Source organism: Oryza glaberrima, chromosome 9 (genome assembly GCF_000147395.1).
Source record: "Oryza glaberrima chromosome 9, OglaRS2, whole genome shotgun sequence".
Taxonomy (NCBI): domain Eukaryota; kingdom Viridiplantae; phylum Streptophyta; class Magnoliopsida; order Poales; family Poaceae; genus Oryza; species Oryza glaberrima.
This window is the reverse complement of record NC_068334.1, coordinates 4,216,995-4,238,731: the sequence shown is the minus strand read 5'-3', so window position 1 is coordinate 4,238,731 and position 21,737 is coordinate 4,216,995. Positions and strand designations below refer to the sequence as shown.

The 21,737-nt window shown below is 37.8% G+C and overlaps 1 protein-coding gene across 4 annotated transcripts; it reads right to left on the bottom strand.

Moving 5' to 3' along the window:
• Window positions 1-5,433: 5,433 nt before the first annotated feature.
• On the bottom strand, window positions 5,434-19,331 carry LOC127784137 (GBF-interacting protein 1-like). Of its 4 annotated transcripts, XM_052311333.1 has the most exons (13): window positions 18,918-19,058; window positions 17,118-17,189; window positions 16,950-16,993; window positions 15,982-16,084; window positions 15,483-15,606; window positions 13,781-13,851; window positions 13,508-13,705; window positions 13,327-13,431; window positions 11,525-11,906; window positions 10,385-10,640; window positions 9,720-9,878; window positions 6,703-7,188; window positions 5,434-6,256 (listed from the first exon to the last, which is right to left on the bottom strand). In XM_052311333.1, the coding sequence occupies exons 4-13, from the start codon at window positions 16,043-16,045 to the stop codon at window positions 5,963-5,965; spliced, it is 2,139 nt and encodes a 712-aa protein (XP_052167293.1). In that variant the 5' UTR covers window positions 16,046-16,084; window positions 16,950-16,993; window positions 17,118-17,189; window positions 18,918-19,058; the 3' UTR covers window positions 5,434-5,962. The 4 variants fall into 4 exon arrangements, with proteins under 4 accessions (XP_052167293.1, XP_052167291.1, XP_052167290.1 ...); XM_052311331.1 differs by lacking the exon at window positions 17,118-17,189 and having other exon boundaries at window positions 13,508-13,657; window positions 13,736-13,851; window positions 18,918-19,331; XM_052311330.1 differs by lacking the exon at window positions 17,118-17,189 and having other exon boundaries at window positions 18,918-19,331.
• Window positions 19,332-21,737: the final 2,406 nt, after the last annotated feature.

The window sequence follows — 21,737 nt, the reverse complement described above, 5'->3', positions numbered from 1 at the left end:
CTTTTATGCCACCGGTTCAAGTTTCTCCTCCCTTTTATACCATTGCCGTCAGTCCACCGTCAGTTGACCGTTAACTTCATTGTAAAAAGACGCATTTGCCCTTAAGAATTAGTATACAACCAATAATAGGTATTTTAGCACTAATATAGCTACTGGATACAATATATGAAAATTGATTTTTTTTCTGCATCACATGTAATTTTAGCCATTACCATCACAAATAAATTTTCAATATAAGCATGAAACATGCAGTTTTTCAACAATATTTTTAATATAAAGAGCATTTTTCACTGGTTCTGACAAAATTTTGTTCACTCAAAAAAGATTTAAAATAAATTAGTTATGATTTTTTGAAGTTTACACATTTTTAGTTGAGAGGGCATATTGGTCATTTACGAAAAAAACTTACCTTTGACTAATGGTCAACTAACACTATTGTGATGGGAGTGACATAAAAAGGTGAAAAAACTTGAACTAGTGGCATATAAGAGAGAAGCCAATTTTAAGTGGCATATAAGGAAACTGGTCAAATTCTAGTGGCATACAAGGGATTCTCTCTTCTTTTTAAATGTAAAGCATAAAAGGTGAAACATGACCTACCAACTTTATTCATTGGAGTAATATATTTTTCAATTACAGTAAATAAGACAATTAATTAATACTATTTTCAATTCGAGTGTATGTCATTTAAAAGTATACAAAGCACATAACAACATGGTTAGAGTCGTGCATACAAATGCACGACTTCATAAGCTTTGAAAGAGCGGGTTGTTATATTACTTTGTACTTATTCGGTTCACAGGGTTTCCAAATCATAAGATTAGAAAAAACTAAAAGGTTAGCATATCACATACACTTCAATCCTTAGGAATTTTTCAAGAGGTCTCACCTCAATACTTCATATATATTAAGAATCCTATGAAATAAAATTGTAAAACTACAATCCTTAGGAATTTTGTAGGAACTATTCCTATGAAATGAATTATGCATATAGGAAAAAAATTAAGTTTTTAATTTGTACAAAATTCCTTTGAAAATCCTTCAAACCGAATAAGCTCTTACTGATTAAAAGGTTTTTTCTGTGTGTAAATGAACAAAAATATGTGCACATGATTGTTTAAATTTATTTCATTTCTAGAAGTTAGTTCATTTTAGACATTTGGAGTATTGGCTAACCCCATCTTCTATTGCGCACTAATCAACTTCAACAAAATTTGTACAATTTACATGGAGAGCTGAAATTGCCCTTAAAATTTCATCGAATTTGATTCAAACTCATTTTTAAAAAAAAATAAATTTTGGGTTTTAAAATTTGGTGTTAAATAATTATGTACCTTTGATTTTATTTTTATAACTGATATTATCTTCATCATGAGAATTGTGTTTATTTACTTCGATCTAAGATTCTACATGAATTTCAGCAAATTCTTGCGACCGAAACCTAGTTGTAACATTAGCCAATGGTAACACTTTACCTATCCTTTTGCCACCTTTGTGTGTGCTCCTTCAAAGTTCAAACATACATTTTCTACATACACCTACAGTCTGCATATGCTAACACCGTAGATCCGTAACACGGTGGAATGTTGCCTCTGGATGTAAAGAGATAAAGAGTATAAATTTCAGTAACCCGTGTTTAATGGTCACAATTGTATAAACCATGACGGGTGTCTTATAATATCAGTAACCCGAGCCACATGTATCAGGTCTCAAGTTTCAAACCATATCCCTGTTGAGCACATATTTATTTAAAATTTTAAAATATAGTATATATATTTTTTATGTTTATTTCTTCACTGAGGTTATTTGGTTTAATTCACTACTTTCAAAAAATAATGTGTTAGATATGAATAAATCAATTACAATTTAAATAAGGGTGTGGTTTCATAACGACCTCATTCACTTGGAGCATGTAGTTTTCTAAAATTAACTCAAAAATAAAAGGAACAGCCCCATCTGACAGACATATAACATGCAAATCAGGCGTGAGCGTGAAACTCAGTTTACGTGCGTCACTTGTTTCTTTTAGAGCGAGTTTCTTATAGCCATAAAATAAATATCAATTTAGAGCTCCTTTGAAACAATTGAAAAAGCACATGATAGAGAAAATGTACAAATAAAAGAAACATATAATTATAATAGGAGTGCAAGTGTAAAACATAGAACAATAAAATACAGAAAAAAATACAGGAATAACCATGTTAAGGGATATTGGGCTAAGAGGCCATGGCCCGAGGATAGCCCAGTACTGGTAGAAGGAATGGTACCCTCTCTCCTAGTAAGTCATATGGTAGCTCAGATTGTTAGGTTATATTGAATTATATGGTGTTCTTCATATCTTACTAGATTTATTACTAGATTTATTGTTAAACAAACTATCATAATATGTAACTTTTTTATTTAAAACATCTTATTTTTATACTTGTTGTTAGTCAAAGTAGCATCTCGAAGACTGTGTCGAGGTCAAAAAATGCTTATATTTTGGGACGGAGGGAGTAGTGCATATGTTTTAGCAATTTTTTTTTACATGCCTGAATAGCATTGATGTTTAGAGCAATACGTTTGTTAAATTTTAACATGGTGGAATTTGATTCGTTTGTTAAATTTTAACATGGTGGAATTTGATTTGTGATTTCTTAATAAGTCAGATTTTTTTTTTTGCAAAATAAGAACAGTTTTTCTTTTTCTCTCTTTAGAAATATTACTAACTGATATAAAGTTTGGTACGTAAATTTAACTTTTCTTGTCCGTTTTCTTTTTCCACAGAATGGTACATATTAAATTTCGGTCCTCTTTTACTTGCCTAACACTAGATCCAATGGTACATATTAAATTTCTATTGCATCGATGGTTCTTATTCACCTAATGACGTGGCTCATTCTAGGATCATCATGGGATTTACTTTTCACTTGAAGAGATATGCCTAGAACTCCCTTCATCCCAAAATATAAGAGATTTTAGTTGGATGTGACATATTCTAGACTACGAATCTTGATAGAGTCCATCCAACCAAAATCCCTTATATTTTGGGACGGAGGGAGTATTAGTTATTGGGGTTAACACAATAAATAATTAGAATTAATCTCCCTCAAGTTTTCTTCCCCAACCTATAATCTCTCCTCAAGTTCTCTTCCCCAACCTGAAGCCGCTCACCTGTCTTTTTGGCAATGTTTACCTTAATAAAACCGTACAAATAACAGGCCATTTGATTGAACCGTACGACACTTCTTGGTTGTATTTACCCTAAAAACCTACATATAACAAACCATTTGGTTGGACTGTACCAAAAATGCAGGACTTTGGAGAGAGAGAGACTTGAAGGAAAATTTACATGATGTTAAATTTCCTTTAAAGATTTTATGGATTAAGACATTTCATAGGAATTTCATAGAACCAGTAATGTAAAATCCTTTAGAAAAAAATCCATTCGTATTGAAATCCTAGAAAATCTCTATGTTTTTCACACAGACTAGCCAATTGAGTCGTGCATTCGCACGACTATGACTCTTTTTTTCATTGTTAAGTATCATTTATAATAATTATAAATGTTAAAATTTCTAGTCGGTCGTGTAATTCCTAATATGTTCATGACTCGAACAAAATATTTGAAATATTTGGACTGTATCTATTGCCTGGTGTTGCAGACCATGCAAACTGAACCAGTGGGAAAATCTGGTTTTCCATATTAGGAAATAGATTTGATTAAAAAAACTGATTACAATGTCTGAATGGTGGGCCTAGTTTTGCAGATTAGGAAATCGATACGATTACCAAAAAAAATTGATCACCGAATTTGATTCCGTGTGCGATAGACGATGGATGAAAAGAACACCGGAACCCCTACGTATTTTTTATTAAGTATATAGATATGTTAAAATTTAACTGAGTAATTACAACTATTATTGGTATAATTTAAGTTTTGCCGAAAACTGATGTTTGTTGGGTATTCCGTACTAAACGACATAGGAGCTATTGGCTATGATAATGTTAGGAATTAAGATATTGTTACACAGTATATGAAAGGTATTTAAATGCTGCTAGGTGAGCAAAGAATACAATGAGGCATTTTGGGTTATTATAGTTGCTCTTTCCTTTGTCATTTAGCAGCTCTTATTTCAATTGTATTTTTTCTTTCAGCCTTATCATTCTGCAAAAATTTAAATTTTAAAACCTAATTTTGGAGATGTTTTTTAAAATATTTTTAACGTAGTTTGTTTTTAGCATTGGCTATTAGCGATACATATGTATATATTTTACCCTAATAGATCGTTAGGTATATAGTTCGCTCTTGGGTTAGCGATGTGGTTTTTCCTTTCCCTAGTCAAAGTTGCCTAATAATTAGTGCTCCCTCTGTTTCAAATTATAAGACATTTTGACTATAGCTAAAGTCAAACTGTTTTAACTTTGATCAAGTTTGTAGAGAAAAGTAGTAACATTTTCAACTCAAGACAAATTTGTTATGAAAATATATTCAATTATTGATTTGATGAAACTAATTTATTACTATAAATATTACTATATTTGTCTATAAACTTAGTTAAACTTAAAATAGTTTGACTTCGACTAAAGTCAAAATATATTATAACTTGAAACGGAGGGAGTATTTTATAAGTGACATGTATGTCTTTCCTAATTGATCTCTCCAGAATGGAAGTCTGTGGACTCTTCTTCTGATCTCTATCAATCCGATCAATCCAACCGTTCCCCCTGAATCCAAAGGCTCATGGTAAAGGTGTATACGTGGCTCACTGCGGAAAGGAATAAACATTCTTCGTTCATTAGATGAGATGAGATGAGATAAGGGTACCAAAGCTTTATAAATTGTTTGGTCACCACCGTAATTTGCGCATCTGAAAAAAGTTATTAAATCGTTACTAATCTTACGTGACCACAAGTGCCCATGACAACGTTGTTCAAAATACACCATACCCAAAAAATAAAATATAGACGTATGTCTTGGAGGGTTTGGATGGAAATACATGCCGTTTCGAACAGCTGAAATTGGCCTGGCCTGCACTTGGTGCAATTTGCTTATTGGAAACGGCAAGTAATATTCATCTGAGGGCGTATTACAAAAATCTCCAATCCTTCCTCATTTCAAGGAATTTACTAACTTCACCGTTGTAGAATATTTATCAAATCAAAATGGAACGAGAGAATTCCAGTTTGTATTCTGCTGCGTTTTGCACCATATTTAATCAGGAAATTTAGATTTCATAACGTGCGCCTTGCTCTTTTGGACAGATTGGGCACACGATTTTTATGTGCTGCATTTCCACGGGAACAAAGTGAAAGCTTCACTTGCAACAGATGCTAACACGAGTTTTGTCTGAAACATCAGATATGTCACCTATATTTGCTGCACATTACTACGTAACTGCAAACAAATTATCACCAAAATTTCGTGAACGGGCTGTGAACGAGTACACAAAATGTTTCCCTCTGAAAAGAACAAAGATTTCGCTGCAACTTTAGGGTTGGCCTGTTTGTATTACACCGAAGTACAACAGTAGTGACATGTTTCTCGAAGCACCAAAATTTACTTTACAGGTGAAGAGGCGGAAAGAACGGCAATCCCACCAGCTCACTTTAATGAACTTAAATGTCCAAAGAGTAACTATAACCTCGGAGAAGAAACCCCACGCTTTCTTGCAGCAAACTTAAAACCAAGGGGAGCAAAGGCCAAAAAGGGGCAAAAAAAAAATTGGAACAAGCGTGGACCCTCGTCTCTAACTGAATGGTCAGTTCCAGCTACATATAATACCACAGAAATAAGCGCTAGACCATTTGGGAATCTGCAACATTTCCTTGCAGATCATCCATGCTTGATATATACACTCTTGATCAGGCACCTCTATGCTGAAAGCCCAAAAAAAACTTCCTTTGCCAACACTTAGATATCCAACAAATAACTGTTCTTTTTCATCCTATGATGGCTACTCGGAAAAATATACTACCTCCGTTAATAATTAGGCCAGTTCATCTGAGCCCGTTGTGGCTGCTGATAACCATTGGCAGGTGGTCCAACCATTTCACCAACCCCAGCAATGGCCTGAGGTGGCTGTAGTAGTGGATGAACAGCGGCTCCAGCCATTGTTTGTGCCGGGTGATATATCCCTCCAAAAGTACCATGACCAGCTTGAGCAGGGGCAAACGCCAGGTGCTGTCCCTGCAGAGGCAGTCCGTAATAGTTGCTAGGCTGGAGACCAGAAATATCACGTCCTGGGGCAGGAATCCAGACACCGGAGCCTTCGCTCTGATCAAAATATCCAATCAGTAATAAATAAGACTACCAGATATGTATGCAAATAAGTCTTACTAGATATTGTGTTATTCCCTCCAGTAATTAATGGCTAGAAGGAGTAACAGACTTCCAGTTTTTACTATACTGTTTCTAAATTTGAAATTTTTCATTGACGATGGTGGAAGTACAAGTAGCATAGGAAAAAAGAAAGCATGAAGCTAGAAAACATCCTATAACCTGATGTGTCTGAATTTAATCGACTGAGTAATCAGAAGAGAACCCTAGTCATCCAAATGATCACAAGAACATATCTGAAATTTTTGAAAATTAAAAATGAAGGTATCATCGTGAAAAAACTGAACATTTTTTATTTTGTTTTTCTAGGGAATACGCAAAAAACCAAACTTAAAGCTGCCGTTTACAACATTCTGTTCATAGATATGCATATAAACATTTACCTGCTGCCCGGCAATATAGACATTGGTTTCTTTGAATTGGGATCCACTGATATCATCACTCTCGACAGAAGTTCCACTTGCCACCATAGTGTTATTTGTATAGATTGACGGACTAGAATCATATGTTCCATATGCACCATGGTTTCCAACATGTGTCTGGGTTCCATTGTTAGCACCAGGCTTGTATGTATTGGTTGGGTATTTACCTGGTGGTGCAACAGCTGCACTTACAGGTGGATACATGCCTCCGGTTGAAGGGGGTTGAGGAACCATGAAATGAAGGGGTTGTGGTGGAACATAGAGTGGATACTGACTGTATGGGAAATAATTTGGTGGGTATTGAGGTAAAACACCTAAATGCTGGCGGAATAATTGAAGTGGCTGTTGTGGAATACCAACAGAATTTGGTACGGCTCCAGGGGTTGGGGTGGCAAGTGGAGTAGACCCAACTGAAGGCAGCACGAAGGAGTTGATTCCCTGTGGCAGCTAAAACAGAGCAATTAGGAACTGAATTGTATGTAATAACAGAAGACAACTCAAACTGCAGAGTGCAAGTGCCTCAAAGAAATTATCAGCCTACTCAGCAACGAACTACTGCCAGACGTCGAAAATGTAAAATCATAATTATACAGCAATGTTATTATGCTATGGTACTTGGACAACTGGCATAAGAACAGTATGCATCAGACCAAATGAACTTCGAATATCCCTAAAATAAACAAAACAACCATGGAAATGCACTGAACCTTTTTCACTCAGGACAGAGCATAAATTCAAGATCCAGCATACCAGATTAACACGATGTAATACATGGCAAGGATTTATACATCTGGGATTATATGCTCCTATTATCACACAATCATTGGATTCAAGGTACGTACATCAAAATTACCAATTTTTACACTAATAATATTTTAACTATTTCTGAATCACTACACTGTCTATGGAGAAGACAGAACACAGCAACACGGGTGTAGAAATCTGAATCAAATTGGGGTGTATGATTCCGTGAAATATATATATTGAACATGGAAGTGTTATTAGGACATGGTGATGGGTTTTAAAGATTCCCCAACTACCATATATCCAACCCTCCTACCCTTTCCACCAGTCTAAATTAAATAGCGTGAAAAGACTGAGATGAGAAATGCAGAACTTGGAGACTTTCGATGAGACTGTCATAGAGAATTCTTCATTTGTCATCCAGTGTATGTGAGTCCCCTTATGTGCCATCAAAAACTTACTACTCCCTCTGTCTTTTAATAGATGATGCCGTTGACTTTTCAACACATGTATTCAAAAATTTAATGCAAATGTATAGATCATGCTTTAAGTACTTTGAGTGATTAACCAATTCACAACAACATAAATTATAATTACGTAATTTTTTTTAGTAAGACAAATGGTCAAACTTGTGACCAAAAGTCAACGGCATCATCTATTAAAAAACGAAGGTAGTATTTCTTTAGATGGCACCAAACAAAATGTCAAGTCCCATGTATACTACTAAAATTAACATTCCATGAAAAACGTCATCAGAGGTACGTTTCTCAGAATTTCAATGACATAGCAGAAATGACCTTGGACCTCACCAGTCAGCCTCCTTTCTTCCACTTCTTTGCACTAGGCAACTCAGCTAGCTGCACATACATGATCCACTGCCGCCATTGCACATGTGCTCGGCAGCGAAACTTTGTCAGGGTAAAAGCGAACCATGGTGGTGAAGAGGAAAGTGCAGAGCAGGAACCCACCAACGCTATTGATGGAGAAGGTGGAAACAGCACCGACAGTAGTTAGGGTCCTAGGAACAGTGGACCAGATCACGAGGAAGAGAGAGAGGAAAGAAACTGTCAATCCACCACATGTGTGGCTTAATCAAAGGAAAGCTAGAAAGGTTCAATTTTTCGTGACCTGCAATGAGAATTTCCATTGCATGTGGTAGATTTAGTTGCTGCAGCCTAGCCTGCTCAGAGTTGAGCACGAGAGAAAGAAGCACTCCGTTCTCTGTCCCTCTTTTTTTTGGCTGCTCAATGCGGAATAAAGGGCTTCCATTCTTTTTCTATTTCCGCAGTGTTTCCCATATCAACTTAGGCTGTGTTCTTTCCTACATTTTTCCAACCCACCTCTCTCGTTTTCCGCGCGCACGCTTTTCAAACTGCTAAATGGTGTGATTTATGCAAAAACTTTCTATATGAAAGTTGTTTAGAAAAATCATATTAATCCTTTTTTCAAAAAAAATAGTTAATACTTAATTAATCATGCAATAATATGAGCTTCGTTTTGCGTGCCGGGGCCTCCCAAACACAGCCTTAAGCGCCTAGGACAAAATGGTATTTGCTTAAACTTTTCGACAACACACTAACAGCAAACAAATGAGTGTGGCAAATAAGGACAAAATTAAGGATGGATAAAACATAAGGGAATAGTAACATTTTTTGATAATATACAAGAGAACTAGTGAACTTTGAATGGACAATAACGATTTTCTCTATTTCTTGTTAAACTGTCTTAATGGCCTTCTACAGTGCATAACATTTTATAGCACTGACTTGACTGATTCGTTGTACAAGCGTTGAGACGGACTTTAGGTCTTTTGGGTTGGTTGTGCTAATCCAATTGGTACTAAAGTTCTTGAGTAAATATATTATAAATACACCACTTTGTGACCCTGTGCCATCAACTATTTAAATGCAAATGCTTAAGGGAACTCTTCAGCTACTAGCTTTATAGTACCTTGCTTTATTCCACACTTTCTTTTCAGACATATTCCCGACAACTGTTATAGTGCTCAAGAATTAAATAAATGCATTTTTAACAGAATTTATCTTCTCACGATTGAGAGCCATGTTTCAATTTTTAGCACGTAATAGCATGCGATTTGTACTTAACCAATCTGTTACAAGAACGAAAAGTTGTTAACAAAATAGATGGTACAGGTGAATATGCATTAGATAAGTTATATATTTATAAATAAATAAATAAAGTTTTAAATTAATTGCTAAGCTGTATCTACAAACCTCTTGGGCATGCCCAGTTTGTGTGGGCATAACCGACAAGTTTCCGTACTTGATAGCAGCTCCAGAAGCAGTAAATGGTGAGATACGGCCATCAAAATCAGCAGGTGGTCGGTAAAATTGTGTATAATAGCCTGCAGAAGAGTCATTGACCTGTTGTACCTGTACGTGTAATCACTTGTTAAGACGCACAGAAAGTCATTAAGTTATTTTTAAAAAAAATGAAAAGTCACTCAAGTTTTTTTTTAATGAAACAATTAGACAGATTGAGCACAAATAGCTCAGAGGATTGTTCTATTCAGGAGCTGGGGAGCTCATGTCAGGTAGAAATAACATAAATGGTTCGACCAATGCAAAACATCCAATAAATGAACTCCTAGGGCAACTAGAATGCCTACTATGTGGGAAAAGCATTCAGCAAGAGGGTAAAGAAATATAAAATGATGCAAAATCAATTTTATGCTGAGGAATTGTTAAAACGTCTAGTATAAAAAAGTAATTATGTAATCATGCATAGCATTTCAGCGTAACACAGTGACTATGAGAGAACAGAATAAGATTCCTTTGCTTGTATAATGTAAACCAACATCTAAGAAATCAAATCATTTGACATATGAACAGGAGATATATAAAGAAAAAATGATGGGTCACATAAGCACCAGACGTGCCTGAGATTCAGAAGTTTCAAGTGATGGAATCTGATCTCCATGTGACTGTTGTGGTGGGTAAGGTGTAGTAGTTTCAACTGAATCTTGAGGTACATGTGAAGCTATTGTATCGTTTGATTGGTCTGATTCTGCAACTTCAGGAATACTTGAGGAACTATCAACCTTCTGAGGTAAAATATTATCTGCCGTTTCAGCAGGCAGCTGCTGCAGATCTGACTCAGCTGCCATTTCAACAGTTGAGGACACACCCTGATGACTGCAGTACAGTTACCAAATTAAAATGAAGGATGAATGCAACTGAATACAGAAGGTAATCATAATGTGAAAAATAAATTAAATTGCAAGAAATACTTTAATTAACAACCATTAAGCTACATGTAAACATGAGAACCATGCCCAAGGTTACCATACGTATACAAATAGAAAGCACTAGACCGAGGTCCATGGGCAACGCCCGATTGCACTAACTCATACAATGTATCCCACCTGAATTTCAAGCAGCGGTTAGAAGGCGCTGAGAAACTGGGCAAAGCAGAAGGGTGGTGTTTAGCACGCAGTCAGCAACTAGCAGGCAAGGCATGAATAACCTTGGCAGCCAGCAATGACAAGCACTAGGGAGTAGGGTAACATCTAGTACCTAGATTAGGGGGGCATCGTTTATAGCAGTGATTTCAAGACATGAAAATGAAAATGAAGCACACAGACGTCTTAAAAATCTGAACAGGAACATGCCAACAAACCCCTAAGCCCCCATGGAATTAAGGTGAAGTGTTACATTGAAGTAATAGTATTATCTTATGGAAAGTCCAACTCCTCACTAGATCCATATCCTCAAAATATCCAACAAGGATTTTATGTGACCTAAAAACAACGTTAGGAGAACCTTTTTTTATGCACCAAAAATTGTGAAAAGTACCTAAATATTATATGTATAAGAAAACATGGACTGATTCCTTTTGGCATTTACACAGTAGACCAAAAAGGCACAACTAACTAATATGGGACATGGAAGGTGGAGCAATGAGCCAAAACTAAGTAAATTATTATGCTGGTAGATACTCAGAGAAGTCAAATTCAAGCATACATAGCAAAGAGTTTAATAAGACTGCTGGTGTCAAACGCATTAACTAGAACACAAACCTTGCAGCAGGTTCATCCAGAACTTCATCTGCGTCCTGAGACGATTCACATTGAGGTGTAGAGCATTTCTCACTTTCAGTGTCTTTTGAAAAGCTTGCAGATTGCTCAAAACAGGCACCGAAACTGCCAAAACTAAGCCCATATTTTTCTGACTCTGCAACCTGAAGGTGATCAGGAATAATAACATGCTGTTTGTCAGACAGGCGCATGTCACTTGGCCTTGTCTCCACTCCTGAAGTGGTATCTTCCTTATGGATGGAATCCGATACTAGAATCGACTGGGGAACAGTCTCCACAGAAACAGGCACTTTATCACATATAACATTTTCAGCATGGGCTGGTTTGTTTGTTGATTTTGGCTTCCATTCTTTATTTGGAACAACTAGACAACACAATTATAACTATAATCAGCAAAGCAGAGGCAATATTCTCAAGTAGAAAGAACAATCCATCCAGATCCAAAAAAAATTGACTTAAATAAGTAACTTAATAATTGATGAATAACAATAATCTGTTGGGGAATAAAGAATTTGACAACTTTACAGCATGTGGTATAAACTAGACACAGGAAGTGTTGAAGTGGAATGAAATGGAGAGTTGAAATGCTACTTCTTTTATGACAATTTTGGTCACACTTTTTTATTTTTCGTAGTAAAATGGTATGAACATCTACCAAAAAGCATTGTAGATTCTGTATATGGTAGCATCTACCATACATGAATTAAATAGTAATTAATTCATAACATAACTTAGCAATATAGATTTCACGGATGAACAAGTGAACAGCCAGTAATGTTTAAGCGTCACTGTTGAAGGTTGCCAATTTCATGTATAAGTTAGTACAACAAAAGGGCCAGCAAAATTGGTTTTTCATCGTCATCTGGCAAGGGTGCGAGACAGGAACCAGGATTCAAATATTCAAATCCTTAGTTCCCTAGAACCAATATGAATGAACTATTTTATTCTCCCTGGAATATCAGCAAAAGAAAAAAAAAATCCTACCAAGGTACCGTACTGAACCAAATCTTTTATTCTTTTCCAGTACAGACGTTGTAACAACTATGACCATGGAAGCATCCTCAATGGACAACAGAGTTGTGATTCTAGTTCGTGTACCGGCGATGCAATTTACTCTTAAATATAGAGCGAGCCAGATCATAACAGCTTGAATTATGGATGAAAGTATGTGCCAGCCACATGTATTCCCTGCTGCATGATGGCATTCAAACAGGTTGAATTATGTACATCCCCATTAGAGATGGCAACGGGTGCATACCCATCGGGTTCCCTTGCCCCATACCCACACCCACGATGGCTAAATATTCCCACTTAAATACCCACACCCGTCGAGGGTACAAAATCGTCCCCATGCCCACACCCGTGCGGGTAACGGGTACCCATACCCATATAATAGAGTAAAAACCCGTCGGGTGTCGGGTCATGGGTTCCCATTGCCATCTCTAATCCCCATGCGTGTTTTGAAGGCTTTGAATGTCTACAAAGGTAACTTTTATACTTTATAATCATTAGAACTGATGATTGTGAAAACCTGATGACATGTCCAAACGTCCAATTAATAATCTAACACAGAATATTAACATATTAAATGCCATGTAGCAGCCGCTATCTGCTCAATAGCAGCAGCAGATATAATGCATTTGCCCTAGTGTCGCATTTGGAAGGTCAAACATCAATTGCAAGGTAACAATCATAAAAATCTACACAGTGACATCAACATATCATTTGCTTCAGTGACGTGCAAAGGATTGGACCCAAATTTAGAAGTTCAGAATGACAAGTACCTTTCTGTACACTGCTCAACTGCTGTGCACGACTACTGCAGCTTGAAGATGGCCTACTACCAGAAGGTACCACAGTGGATGACGAACCAGAAGATCGAGATGTGCCTAGAGTATGAAAAGGTGTTAAAAACATGACAACACTAACCAAAGAGTCCCAAGACTCCCAACTCAAATATTGTACCTTGTGAAGCCGTTGATACATCATTAGAAACCACCTTTTCTCCTGCTGCCAACTGACTTGCATAAGCATGTTTGGTGGAAACAGTCTCACCGTGGCCGTGGACTTCAGGGGCTGGTGTAAGCACTGGGTCCAAAGCTGGTATGCACTCCCCTGATATAGATGGTGCTGACTGTATTAAAGATAGTCTTACATCTGGACCTAAGCCATTGACAAGCTTTTCTGGATTACCTTCCAAATCAGATATTCCTTTTGAATCTGAAATCTGCAACTGACCTATAGCAAGAGAACTTTTCTCCATGGAAGCAACAGGCTCTGATGAACCATTGGATTGGCCAACTGACAAACTGGTAAAGAAGTCAGTTGCATGTCCAAACAGGTGCATTTTAATTGGATAAGCTAATACTGAAATAAGTGGACCTCAATGTTTTATCCATTTGGCAAACTCCAAATACCAAATGATCCAAGAAACCATCAAACAATGTGAATCAAAGAAACTAAGTTGTAAATGAAGAATAGCTATGCAGTCAAACAGCATCGGTAAAAAAAAAATATTTACATCAAGCCACAAATTCTGGTTAAACTCCAGATCATAGTGGAAAAAACCGGACCGGGCTGGCGGTTCGACCGGAAAAAACCGGAACCAGAGGTCTCCACGGTTCGGTTCAACTGAAAGACCGGACATGCATTCGACCCGGATTGAACCGGCTGAACCGGGCGGGTTTTGACTAAACCGGCCATTAAACCGGCTCAGTTGGACCGGACAAAGGAGTTAAGGAGTTTAATGGGCCATGTTAAGGCCCAGTCCATGCCCTACAGGCCCACGTGACTGTTTTTTTGACAAAATGCATAGAAAAGGGTGGTGGAATGGGGATTTGAACCTGGGTACGCGCATTGAGAGTGAGTAGGTCTAACCATCCCACCTTTGCTTCGTTTTGTTTTAGAGATATACATGTTATATATAATAACTTATTGAACCGCGGTTCAACCGGCGGTTCACCGGTCAGACCGTCGGACCGGTGAACCGAGGCATCGTCCGGGTTACTCACCGGTCCAGTTTTTTGCACTATGCTCCAGATCAGAATAAAAGAAATATAAGAGCAAGTTTAATAGTATAGCCCACTACTAGCTCCAAATCATCTATAGCCAATGTAATAGCTAATTCATACAATAGTTGCTTACTATACTATTAATAGCTGGTCCCACCTGTCATACACACATTATGCCTTGGAGTCCGTGCTGCAGCTGGCTGCAGATCTGTAGCCTGCTACTCTTCTCTCTTTTCCTTTATCTCTTTAAAATATGTTTATAGCTGGCTTATAGCCTGCTATTGTACCTGCTCTAAATACTCTCCACTGGAATACAATGTAGAAAACTAGCAATTCATAAATTTAGGTGGTCTATTCCTCTTAGCATTTTACAATTTTCTAACATAATCATATACTAAGACACAAAACTACAGCTCCTTAATCATTCCTCCCAAAAGAAAAAAAGAACAGCATCGTACTGATGTTCTGCTGCAGCTGAATAACATAAATCTACACCACACATGGCACACTGTTTTAAGAATAAATAGATACACACATATGTTCTACTTTTTCGTTGGAATCCAGAAAATGTGTATGTTTCAAGAAAGCACATGAAAGTAACCTACAAACAGTGCTTCTGAACATACACAACAAAGATACTACTAGCAGTACAGTTTGGTATGGGTTTCACTCAAAGAACCCAGCCAAAAATGGGAGTGTAAAGCAGAAACATGATCTTGTCAAGAAAAACATCTACAATCCACATCCAAATAAGAATAAAAATCAATTAACAAATAACTCCGGCCAATTAACATCCTTTCCAATATGAGTAATAAAAAAATACCTTACCAGCATGTAAATACCAACAAAAAAGGGGACTCAAGGTTAACAGGATTTAGTAAAAAGAAAACAATAATCATGTGACTGAAGATCTTTTGCACTATAAATACCTTGAGATCGAAGTAGACGTCTTGGTGTCTGTGTTTGGATTGACAGGTACAGAGCTGTTACATTTGTCCATGTTTGGATTCACTCCAATTTCCTTTTCAGCAGGAGCATTTCTCCCAGTTATGTCTGAAGTATCACAGAATAAAACATGAAATGGTTATAAAGTTTCACTAAAAGGCTACTCTTGAAGTGGGTACAAAACATGTGACTATAAATGTCAAGAGGATACTTAACCCCAGTTGATTCAATATACTAAGCTCTTATATCTACTCATGCATTTGAAAAGTTGGAGAAAATCAAATGGCAGTAACATTCATATAATGAGCAGGCAGTTCTACATATTACAAAATCCATCAGATATCAAAGAGAAACCACTCTTTAAATTAAACAAGATTACAAGAATGCAACATGAGCTGCTCATAGTGTATCACAACACGGATGCCACATGTAGTATAGGTTTGATAGAGCACTTCCATTTTTGAAGACAGATGCCATGCATACCAGAGGAGTTGGATAGTTGGCGTGAAGAGTTTCCCCATCCACCTTTTCCACCTCGCCCCTGCATCCCAGGCCTCCATCGAGCATCGGCAGATTCTTTGGCACTCTATACGAGAAAGCAGGAAAATACACATTCAGGCACTTTAGAACAGAAAGTTACTTAAACAAAAATGTCCCAATTGATTATATGGCATTCTATAATTGTGGCAATTAGAATTGGCAATGAACCAATATAACTGATTAATAATGTATTTAAAGAGGGGACGAGATTTTAGGATTCCTTTCTCAAGAATAAAAGAAAGTCAGAATCAGAATGCATATCAGGAGAACAAGAACAGAAAGATTCAACATGATAAGAAAAATTTGCGTTGAACAACATTACTATGGAGACTCTTTCAACCATATCCAAAGCTTAGGTAGAATTAGTTGTGTCAAATTTGTAGTCTAACAAATATCATGTTGCCAATCATTAGCATATATGTATTCTTTTTTTTCTGACATGTTCAATATATGATGTATGTATCCTGCAAATCATGTCCTGCTGGCCGATTTGATACTGATCTCAAACTAACTTCTATCATCACCAGCATGTCATATCACTTGAACATCTTCTAACGGTGTTTCCATCTCATAGCTTTGCACATCAATTACATTTGCATATGACTCAACCTAATGTGTCTGACCAGATATACCTAACACAAGTCTGACCACCCATTTGGAACTTACATATCTATAGCAGGTCTAATTTTGAAAAAAACAAAAAAAAAGTAAGTGCTTGGGTACATTGCAAAGATCACAAAGTTGGAAAACATCATTCATGTGCCATTGATTTAACTGGGACCAGGCCACATGTTCTCACATGAAATCTAATTTTTGAATTCACACATAATTTGCACCAGTACTTAACTTTATGAAATAAAGATAAAGAAAAAGCAACAGAAGCAAGGGAGAGGGGAGGATATGATACTTGCCTCCTTTTTCTTGTCTCTTTTTCTTCTGACCTCATGGAATGTACCTGAAATAAGTGAATATTTGATTAAAAGGTTTGGTAAAATCAAGCATCTTCCATAGAATGTGCCTAACATAAAAAAGGGGGGAAACGTTAGCAAAATGCATGCAGTTAAGCACAAAAGGGATACCTCAAACAGTCCATAAATGCTGTTTACCTCAACACAATCTCCAGGGAATATGACATACGAAAGATCCATTCTCTACATATAAAGACAAGGTTCTCTTATGGTGAAAGGACTAGAATTTAAGCTTTGGTGGAGTAACGCATAAAGATTAAAAAAAAATAGTGAAGTTGATGCTAACACCACTAACTAGGCATGGGTCAAAGTCATGTCATGATGAATAAATCCTGACCATCTTGACCACAAAAAGGATGCTGGATCTCTTTAATCTTTAAAGCTATCTTTGAGATAAACTCCAGTACTCCAGCCACTCCAAAGAAGTCAACCATGACCCATTAGCTAAGGTATCTATAAGACTAGGTGTAAATCCAAAGTCTCTTAATCGGGAAGAACATACCATGTTACAAAAACAAAAAAGATGAAATAAAATGCTATGAACCAACATTAAGTTTCTCAAAACCATGTAACACATTTGGCCTTTGATGCTCAATGCAATGCTTTTCTTTAAAGTTCTTATGGAGCCTATTCAGCTAATCTGAATGACATTCAAAAATTACACAGCTCATGGTTGTAGCTCTCGCATTCCCACGGAGTATTCCGATGCTAGGATGAAGTAATATCATTTGTAAATTGCAATATGGTTTAAAGAAGGGCTATCCTAATACCAATATATCAAAATTTGGTTCAGAACGAAATTAGGTTATCATAAAATCCACTGCTATTAAAAACAGATCACTGTTCTATGCTTCACATGGGTTTGGGTTATCTTTTGAAAAAGGAAGTACTACTCAAGATAGGTTATGAATAGACGCCTAGTCACGAATGTGTACCTGGATGATCACACATTAAATCATGAAAACATGAGAATTCATCTTTTGCAGATCTCAAGTGTAAATACCGTAATGAGCATGTAGAGGTGTTGTTTGGACGTTAGCATTTTTTTCCATTGTCGAAATGCATTCTCGGGGTCAAAACAATAATTAACATCAGTTATAAAATGAATATCAAGTAGGACCAATGAAATTTTGTGCTTCATACTCCAGAACAGTATGATTCTATCCAAGTTTAGTTTGATTTACATGTATGGCATCTTTATTTTGGTAGGCCATTCAGCTTCAATTTCCACACAAACATTTGTGCATCAACTTCAAATTTTCACTACAGGTAGCACTAGAAGTTCCATGTTGCAAAGGTGGAAGCATCCATCCTATAGAAACCACTGCGCCTACAGTGAAACCACCAGCCGTACAGTGCAACTACAGAACGAAACCAAAAGCAACGATGTCCCTCAGTTCATAAAATTTGTAATTACTTCAGATCCAAGCAGCAGCATCCAGAAGGACTATCCTTGAGCATATTCTTTCACTCCAAATAAGACACAACCAACAAGTAAATACGTAGCTCCCATGGGGCATAACAAACTGAAGCAGTCACGATACCAAGCCGGATCCAACAGGAGGCATGAACCACACAACACAACTTAACCTCCAGCACACCACTCTCTCTGTAAACCCCAATTGATTATAGAAAACATTCTTGCGCTCTTGAATCAAACAAAGCAGGGAAGACCGGAAGAAGAGCGGTGCAGACTCTAGAACCCTAAATCAAACCATGCACGCATCAAATCAGGCGCGGGCGCGCCACGAGAGAGACCTACCATGCATCACGCATCGCATCGTCCCCTCCCCCCCACAAGCCAAGGCTAGGTTTTACCAGTGGAACCAACAGAACCGAACCGAATCAAATCAAACTAGGATCGAGAGGGAGGGAGGGAGGGAGAAATGGGGGGAGGATTTGGGATTTTACCTTGGTTGAGAAGCCTATCGGTGGTCTCGTTGGGATCCATGTTGCATTCGCGGAGCACGGCGTAGACCTCCTCGTCGGTGTGGCCGCCCGCGATCTCCTTGATGTTCTGGATCGTCCGCCGCACCGCCGCCGGGATCGAAACCCTAGCCGCCGCCATATCCTCCCTCCTCGCCCTCGTCCTCTTCTTCCTCCTCCTCTTACTCCTCGCCGCCGCAGCTGCCGCCGCCGCCGCCGCACGCGCCTGCTTCTGCTCCGCTACGCTCTCCCGCACGGGCGGATGAACGGAGGCGAATCCCGAGAGAGGAGCAGGGCGGAGGAAGGAAGGAAGGAAGGGGAAGGAGGGGGAAAGGAGGAGAGAGAGAGAGAGAGAGAGAGAGAGGAGAGAGAGGAAGCGGAGGTGGGGGGGAGAGAGAGAGAGAAAGAGGGATTTGTGGGAGGGTTTTGTGGGGGGTGGGGAAGGGAAGGGAGGAGGGAGGAATGCGTGCGTCGCTCGCTGGCTGTGGGGGCTCACACACACTACACTACTGGGGTATACAAAAACGGAGGCGGCGCCACAGACGGAAGAATTTTTTTTTGTTTCCTAAACATTTACTTATTTATATATAATATTGTGAATGCTCCAGTGTAATGTTGGAAATGATTTTATATCTTTGTTTGATGTCATATTAAAGAATGAACAGATGTATCGTTTTTGTCATGTCATTTGAACAGGGCAGCCAAAGTATTCTTATTTTAATACATAGCACAAACACAGATAAACTATAAACACACATATGTACGCCTACCTCGATGAGCATGTACCAAAGACTAGACCGACATATGTTGAGATTAACAAGTCACGATAGGTATCTCATTATCGATGAATACGTCGTCTGCCGCTAAAATATGAGTATTCATACTAAGTCAAAGACTTGAAATAGTATAAACATTGTGCTTATCGAAGTGTTTTTTCACTTTGGACTAGATAATGTTGGCAAATATTACACTTCATACCAGGTAGCCCACATGCAGGGGCCGATCTAGCATGGGGGCGGCGGGGTCTCGAGCCCCCACTACTGGCGTGAAGACTATGAGAGACCCCACAAAGACCCCACTAAAATTTTTTACCATATGTAGATGGAAGGAGGGATTGTAACTCTATCTAGTTTGCTCAGACCCCGCTGCTATTTCTTTCTGGATCCGCCACTACCCACATGTAAGTAAGACATTAACACCATAGTCTTATTGACATGTGGTCCACCCGGTTCAAAGGGCAACTTTTATAAAAATAGCTAGCTCAGAGTGAAAAGGATGTTTTTAAGGTGGTCTAAAGTGAACTTTGATAATAATATATGGCCCCAAGTACAATTTTTGTTATGATTTTGCTATCTCGAATCCCCTTATAGAACCTTTCAGAAACACATTCTTTCTTGTGCTTTCTAAAATAAGTTGCCCCAACAAACATAAGACAAAATAAGCTACATTGGATTGGACTGGACTAAATTGGACCTCTTCTTTGAGCAACCAACCCCTGATATGTTGTATCACCTTGGAACCGTCGGGCCTCGATGGCACCACCAAGACAAACATGAGAAACATGACGGGCTTGCATATGAGCACGAATGCTAGTTGTTGCTCTGCACGAGCTTGGAGTGCAAATTTGGATTAAGCTTTTTTGAAGGGTCTTCTTTAAAATAAGTTCTTAAAAGACTACAATGTCAAAACTATAGTGAGGAGAGTTGGAAAAAAATATATATATTATAATGGTTCATTTCGGTCTTTGTTTTAAAGAAAATACATCCAATTATTAAAAAGGTTGCATGACAAATGATTACGAATTATAAAATCACAGCGTAATTGAAAAACTACTTGGGGTGTGTTCGGCAAGGGGCATTCTCAACTTCTACCCTCGTTTTCCGTGTGCACGTCTTCCGAACTACTAAACGGTATGTTTTTTATAAAAATATTCAATAAGAAAGTTGCTTTAAAAAACGATATTAATTTATTTTCAAGTGTTTTCAGCTAATACTTACTTAATAATGTGCTAACGAGTCATTCAGTTTTGCATGCACAGAAGAGAAGCTCCAAACCCTTACATTCAAACTCAACCTCAAAACACCACCTCAAATATAAAGAATCTCTACCGATGATTTTTTTTTGTCTTAATGGCATTATTGTATTTCCCACAAAAAAGGTTTTTTTGAATTTTGTGACTAATCATTTATTGATCGTATTTTGCATATATCATGTTGTCTAACCAAAGTGAAAGATAACATCAAAGAGTAGCTAACCTATTCATTCACCCAGATCTTACCACCACATATCCATTGAAGCCTATCACACATGAACACAACCACCAAGGATGCCTCACCAGTATGAAACCTCCACTGCGATATCTCCGAGAAGCTCAAATTCCTATTAAATTTCATTTTTTTTCTAAAGGTACTACTAAAATAAGGAAATATCATAACATTTTCTACGAATACATGAATAAACTTCAGCAATTACCATCACGGTTCGATATTTCTTAACAACTACTACCAGAGTAGGAGATGCCGAACAAGCTCGATGGACGTCCTCGCCTAGCTGCCAGCGTCGGCATTTTGTGCTGCGCGGCTGATGGAAGTTCAACGGCACCGCACATTGGGCAGAAGGTGCTCATTTGATGTACCGTTCTCTTACATAGGTCGCTGACATGGCATGTGGGCCCACAAGCTGTGAAGCTCATATATCAGCCACTAGGGTTCACAAAACCAATGGAATTTCGCGATAACCGATAAGTTTTCTTGAAACTACTATGTCTCGGTTTATGAAAGCTGGTCGGTATTAGCCGGTTTTCGT

Excerpts from the sequence above, each read along its gene's own strand:
- LOC127784137 (XM_052311330.1), bottom strand. The coding sequence starts at position 19,074 with ATGGCGGCGGCTAGGGTTTCGATCCCGGCGGCGGTGCGGCGGACGATC. Across the intron at positions 13,852-15,482 it reads ACGTCTACTTCGATCTCAAG|TTTGTCAGTTGGCCAATCCA; the intron begins GTATTTATAGTG and ends CTTCTTTACCAG. Across the intron at positions 13,432-13,507 it reads TGTATCAACGGCTTCACAAG|GCACATCTCGATCTTCTGGT; the intron begins GTACAATATTTG and ends TTCATACTCTAG.